Raw genomic sequence first — 6,417 nt, forward strand, 5'->3', positions numbered from 1 at the left:
TATTCAGAGTTCTGGCCAGTGTTACTCAATGCAACTCTGGGGTTGGCTAAGCTAAAAGCAAAATACTGCGGATGCTGGAAATCTGAAACGAAAACAAAAAATGCTGGAAAAACTCAGCAGGTCTGACAGCATCTGTGGAGAGAGAAACAGAGTTAATGTTTGGAGCCTGTATGACCCTTCTTCAGGGCCTCTGAGGACAGGCCATACGGACTCAAAGTTCTGTTTCTCTCTCCACAGATGCTGCTAGACCTGCTGAGCTTTTCCAGCATTTTCTGTTTTTGTGCCTGGGGTTGGCTAGATCTGTTGTGAGCCATTACATTGAGCTTGTTTTTATCAGAACTTTCAATGTACTTTCTGTTTCTTTGTTTGGCTGGAGGGGAGAGTTAATCACCACAGCCTTCACATGACCACCCATGACTTGATCCTCTCAAGAGAAAATATTCATATAGTCCATTCATTTAAAATTATATGAACCACAGGAGCATCACTAGTGAGAACACCTCAATCAGGCTAATCTCCGAACTGTTTGAATATCCCACTGCTGAGTAATTTGCCTCCAACTGTTGCATGTTTCCTTTCTCTGGGATTGCCTGGTGTGCTCTAACTAAGATTGGAGCACTGTGAAATGGGGGATAGGAATGTCTTTTATCGCATATGCTGCTCGTGCTGTGGGGAAGATGAGCCAGAGGAGAAGACTCCAATCATCAGGTAAACATCGAACAGAAACTCTGATTTGCTTTCAAGATTTTCAGCTGCAAATCTGCTGTGGTCGGGAAGCTGGTGTTGAATAAACAGGCAGCAAAGAGCTTTATATAACTGGTGGCTGGTATATATCTATTGCTTTTTTACAAAGCAAGCAGGTGAGTGGGTTCTTGGGGTTCTTCAGAGAGGAGCTAGATGCACTAGAATGTGGGGCAGGAGTTATATGGGTTTACTTTGAATTGCTTAGGGTGATGCAAAATAGGTGGCATAGTGTGGGGTTGGATTAATTTGCATAGTTGAGTTGTCTTGGATTATATTGGATGGGATAGGTTCTTTGGTTTGAGGGAGGTGAGATTAGATTGAGTAAAATCAGATTATATTTGGCAGAAGGAATCCTGTTTGATTTCATCTCCCCAGTCCAAGTCAATTGTTTTCCTGCTCCAGTTGAGATCAACAATTCAGCATTGACCTTTACAAAATATTTACTGCATAATAGATCCAAGTTGGCGTTTATTGCCACACGAGTCTCTTCCCACCCCTCATCTCTCCATATCAACATTTCTTTCTATTCCTTTTTCCCATGTGTCTTCCCTTTAAATATGTCTATACTATTCAACTCAACCACTTTCTGTGGGAGCGAGTTCCACATTCTCACCACGCTCTGGGTGAAGAAGTTTCTCCTGAATTCCCCGTTGGATTTTTTATCAATTATCTTACATTTATGGCCCCCAGTTCTGAACTTGTCCAAAAGTGGAAACATCTCTACCCTATCAAACCCTTACATAATCTTAAAGGCCTCTATCAGGTTAACCCAAGCCTTCTCTACTAGAAAAAAAGAGTTCAGCGTGTTTAATCTTGCTTGATAGTTATAACCTCCCTGTACTGGTATCATTCTAGTCAATCACTTTTTGCACCTTCTTCAATGCTTTTATATCCTCTTTATAATATGCAGACCAGAACCGCTCACAGTTCTCCAGGTGTGGTCTAATCAAGGTTCTATGCAAGTTTAATATTACTTCTCTGTTTTTCAATTTTATTCCTTATGGAAATCATCCCCAGTGCTTTGTTTTTTTTTTATTGGCCTTACTAACCACTGTCACTAATGTGTCCTCTACTCCATTTAGACGCTTATTTTCCAAGAAGGTAAGTGGCTTCCTGATTCTTCCTACCAAAATGTATTACCTCACACTTATTGAAGTTAATTTGTCATTTACACACCCATTCTGTGACTTTATTAATTTCTTCCTGTATTTTATTGCAGCCCTCCCCTGGATTAATTTCATACCTCCCCCAAGTTGGTGGCATCCACAAGTTTTGACATTGCACCTCCAAGTCGCAACCTTTTATATAAAAGCTGAACAACAGTGGTCCCTTGACGAAAGTTAGCCTGAACCATCCAGCAATCATATGTAATCTCACCTTGGTGAGACGGGTTTTTAGATAGCCCTCAATCATAGAATGATTACAGCACAGAAGGAGGCCATTCAGCCCATCATGTCTGTGCTGTGGGAGCAACTCAGAAATCCCACCCCTTTGTCTTTTCCTAGTAGCCCTGAAAATCTTTTCTCTTCAGATAATTATCCAATTCCCTTCAGAAATCTGTGATTAATCTACCTCTATCACACTCAGTAGTGAATTCTAGACTTTCACCACTCACTGCATAAAAATGACTTTCCTCATGTTGCCTTTGGTTCTTTTGACAATCATCTTAAATCAGTGCTCTCTGGTTTTCGATCCTTCCACCAATGGGAACAGTTTCTCCCTATTTACTCTGTCCAGACCCCTCATGATTTTGAAAATCTCTCTCAAACCTCTTCTCAGCCTTCCCTAAGGAGAACAAACCCAGCTTCTCCAATCTATTCTTGTTCCACATCCAGGAACCGTTCCTGTAATTTCTTTCTGTACGCTGTCTAATGCATTCATATTCTTCCTCAAATGTGGTGCCCAGAATTAGATACAATGCTCTAATTGAGGCCAAACCAGTGTTATATAAAGGTTCACCATAACTTCCTTGTTTTTGTACTCTTGTGCCTTTATTATAATGTTCTTCTGTAAGTGATGTATGGTCACTTATACAGGGGTTCTTCTGTAAATTAAGTAGAGAAGATTGTAAGTGACGCAGATGGTTTGTCTCTAGTATGAACAGCGACACGTTGCTGTATTTTGCCCAGGAAGCTCAGCGCAGGAGATCAGAACAAGCAAACTTGTGGAGTGAGCCCCATGATCCATTCCACATGGAGAGAGATGATGATCGGGAACTTTACAACTTGCTGCAGAAACGAGCCAAGACACGGAGGGGCTCTCAGGTGAGCTGTGAGTTTCAATTCAGTTCAGCGTTACATATGACAACAACATGCACCATAGACCAATTCTACTATGAAGATCCCACAGCACTTCACAAATGAGTAATCAGATATGGGGCAGAACGGCGTTGCAAAGGTTTAGGGAGGAAATTCCAACAGTCGGGACCAGGTAGGTGAAGGTGCAGCCACCTAATGTCCTTTAGGGAAGGAAATCTGCCGTCCTTACCTGGTCTGGCCTGCACGTGACTCCAGACCCACAGCATTGTGGTTGACATGCCATCAAACGAGGGCAATTAAGGATGGACAATAAATGCTGGTCTCGCCAGCATCACCCACACCCCATGAACAAATGTAAAGGAAACAACCAACGGTAGGTTGAAGGGAGAGAGTCTGTACAACAGGGTAGTTGGAAGGATTACAGAGTTCAGGATATTGGTTTGTAGGGTTAATGGGGGTGGGATGAGGCCATGGGGGGGATTTAAACATCAGGAACAAAGTTATGGTGGAACTGGGAGTCGAGGTGGATCAGTGAGGATAGAGTTGATAGACAAGCAGAATGATGGTAGACTCCTCAGTATTCGAGTATGTCCAAGCTGTAAGTGACTTCATCATCTTTAGACAGAGTGTGGGTGGAATGGTCTGGGTTGGGACAGCCCTGAATTAGAATGTATTGATCTAATGCAGGTGAAACCCTGTCTTCTCTCCCCTAGGGTTACCGTCGCCTCAGTTTTGACATTCATGCAGTTCGCCAGGAACGCAGAGATGTACTGGGGAAGTGGAAGATGATTTTAGAAAACTTGGGTAAGTAGAAGTGTTTTACCTCGAGTGAGAACCTGATAATTCCGCTCCCCTTCTTTCCCTTAAAGTCCTTTCCAGCTCCCTCCCCTTTCCCCTCCCCCCCCGTTATCCTTCTGTTGTTCTTCTCTCCCTTTCTCCTTCTATTTCCTCCCCTCACCCTCTCCCTTTCTCTCACTCTCCCTCACCCCCTTGTGCTCTCCCCTCCCTCTCTCACCCTTTCTTGCTCTCCCTCTCTGTTTCTCTCCATCTTCATCCCTATTCCTCCCTTCTCTCTATCTTCTGGTGCCCCTCTGTCTCTGTCTCTGTCTCTCTCTCTCTCTCTCTGTCTCCTCTCTCTCACTTTGTCCTCTCTCTATCCTTCCTCTCTGTCTGAACCATCTCTCTCTCTATCTCTGCCCCTCTCTTCTCTCTTTCCCTCCTATTTCTCAGTCCCACTCTCCCCTCGATCTCTCAGATTCCTACCCATTCAGAATCAGTTGTCTGCTGCTTTGTTTCAATGCTCTGTTTTGATGCCATCCTTGATGACTATGTTGTTTTGCAGGTTTTCATGCAGAGTCTGATATGCTTTTGAATGTCACATCTGCAACCCCTTACAGCAGCATGCGGAATGCACCCCAGGCAAAGAAACTGCTGGACATCCTGGCTGAAGAAACCTCAATATTTGACAATAAAATGCCGGCGGAGAGATACATCTTTGTTTTGGTGGGTGAAGTAGGGGAGCAGATAGGGGATGGGGCTGGGCAGATGTGGGGGATGGAGAGGAGGGGGATGGGGAGGGAACGGGTGGGAGTGAGAGGGGGAACGGAGAAACAGGGTGGGGAAGTTTGGGAGATGGATGGAGGTAGGGGAGAGGAGAGGAAAGGCCGTGTACAACCAATACATTCACTATTGGAGGCGACATTGTAAAACTCAAACCAGACTGATTCAAATTTAGTTGGAAAAACCTGAATTTAAAACCAATTAAGTTTACAATGTAGAAAGAGACCATTCACCCCATTGGGCCTGTGCTAGCTCTTTGCTCAGTCAAGTTGAAATCAGTTCATCTTTGGATGTGACTGCCCCTTTAAATGCATCAACATCAAGATTCTTCCCTGAATTGGCACGGACTTTCTCCTATAATCAGCAAATGGGCCCTGTCCCCTATAAGCAGCAAGTTGGTGATTCCTGTCCTGTGACTCCTGTGTGTTTGGATATTCGGAGAGAATCAGGGTCGACTGTGAGACCCCTGCGAAGGTAATGGGCTGTGTACAGGTGCAGAGGGAGCTCCCTTAAGCAGCTGGTCAGATCGTAGCCAGTGTGAGTGGTGATGTTGAGGATGGCTGAAATAGAGGGAAGTGGTAATAAAGTGAGGGATGATTTGTGTTTATGTAGGACCGTCTAATCACACTGGATGCTGCAGAGGACTTTCTGAGAAAGGCAAAAACTTATTATCCCCGGGATCAGAGTCCTGAGATGGAGACAGAGGAACAGGATTCAGTTGCTGTTCTAATAAAAAGAACAAATGAAATCAAGCCAGTAACAGACGAGGAACTCGAAGAAGTTGATGAAGAAACTCTCCTCTCGAGATCACTGGAATTGTGATTATCAATCCAATTTGAGATTCCTAAGCTGTGTTTTCCAAAGGTTGTTGCAATAAGTTCATCATCTTTCCTGTTGGAATTTCTGGAAGGTAAAGAAAGAACTTTGCTTTTCTACAGCATCTTTCACCACCTCAGGATGTCCCAGTGCCAATGAAGTGCTTTTGAAGTATAGTCACTGTTGTAATGTAAGAACATCAGTCAATTTGTGCACAGCAAGCCCCCACAAACAGCAGTATGATAATGTAATAATCTGTTTTGAATGTTGATTGAGGGATAAATATTGACCAAGACACTGGGGAGAAATCCTTTGCGTTTCCACATAGTGTGATGGGATCTTTGACCCTCCACCTGAAAGGGTAGATGGGGGCCTCAATTTAACAGCTCATCCAAAAGATGGCACCTCTGACAATGCAAAATAAAGGAGTTAAAGGTGCTGTTTAGATGCAGGTTGTTGAGTTGCATGTGGTACCATATATGTGAGAGGGGTGGGGTGGGTTCCCTGTATTGATTTGACTATCCTGTTTTGTTTGCTTTTTCTCTAAGCCATCGACCTCTGGCTATAAATAAAAAATATAAAAAATATGTTTTGTGCCTCATTTCTCTTACACATGGGTGGAACCAGCCACAAAAAATGGAGATCTCCGCGAGTCACTGGGAGAAAGAGGAGTTTCACATCCTGGAGAAAAGAGAAGCATCATCTCGGCGTTTGATCTTCAGTTCTAGTGGTTGTGAAATCTCTGCACTTTGATTAATTTTTCTAAGTGGAGACGCGGTTTGGAACTTGGAGGGGCAGGGGGACCCCGGGAGGGGCAGGGAGACTGGGGGAGAGATGGAGATTCTGGGAGGGGCAGAGGGACACAAGGTGGGACAGGGAGATGGGGGAGCAGGATGGTGGGACAAGTGAATGTCAGAGCGAGAATACAAGGTGTGATATGTGAGAAGAATAGTATTTCTGCTGGATTATAGTGAGGAAGAAACACTTCCTCCAATTGTAATTGTGACTCTCCCACACCCGTTTCTCTGAACATCGAAGG

At 44.1% G+C, this 6,417-nt stretch overlaps 1 protein-coding gene across 1 annotated transcript; it reads left to right on the forward strand.

Annotated features, from left to right (window-relative positions):
• Positions 1-480: 480 nt before the first annotated feature.
• On the forward strand, positions 481-5,956 carry LOC144677238 (melanoregulin). The gene is made up of 5 exons (XM_078537424.1): positions 481-708; positions 2,849-3,008; positions 3,716-3,806; positions 4,345-4,505; positions 5,175-5,956. Exons 1-5 carry the CDS (start codon positions 626-628, stop codon positions 5,382-5,384), a joined length of 705 nt encoding a protein of 234 aa, XP_078393550.1. The 5' UTR covers positions 481-625; the 3' UTR covers positions 5,385-5,956.
• Positions 5,957-6,417: the final 461 nt, after the last annotated feature.

Source organism: Cetorhinus maximus, unplaced genomic scaffold, assembly GCF_964194155.1.
Source record: "Cetorhinus maximus unplaced genomic scaffold, sCetMax3.hap1.1 HAP1_SCAFFOLD_2335, whole genome shotgun sequence".
Classification (NCBI taxonomy): Eukaryota; Metazoa; Chordata; class Chondrichthyes; order Lamniformes; family Cetorhinidae; genus Cetorhinus; species Cetorhinus maximus.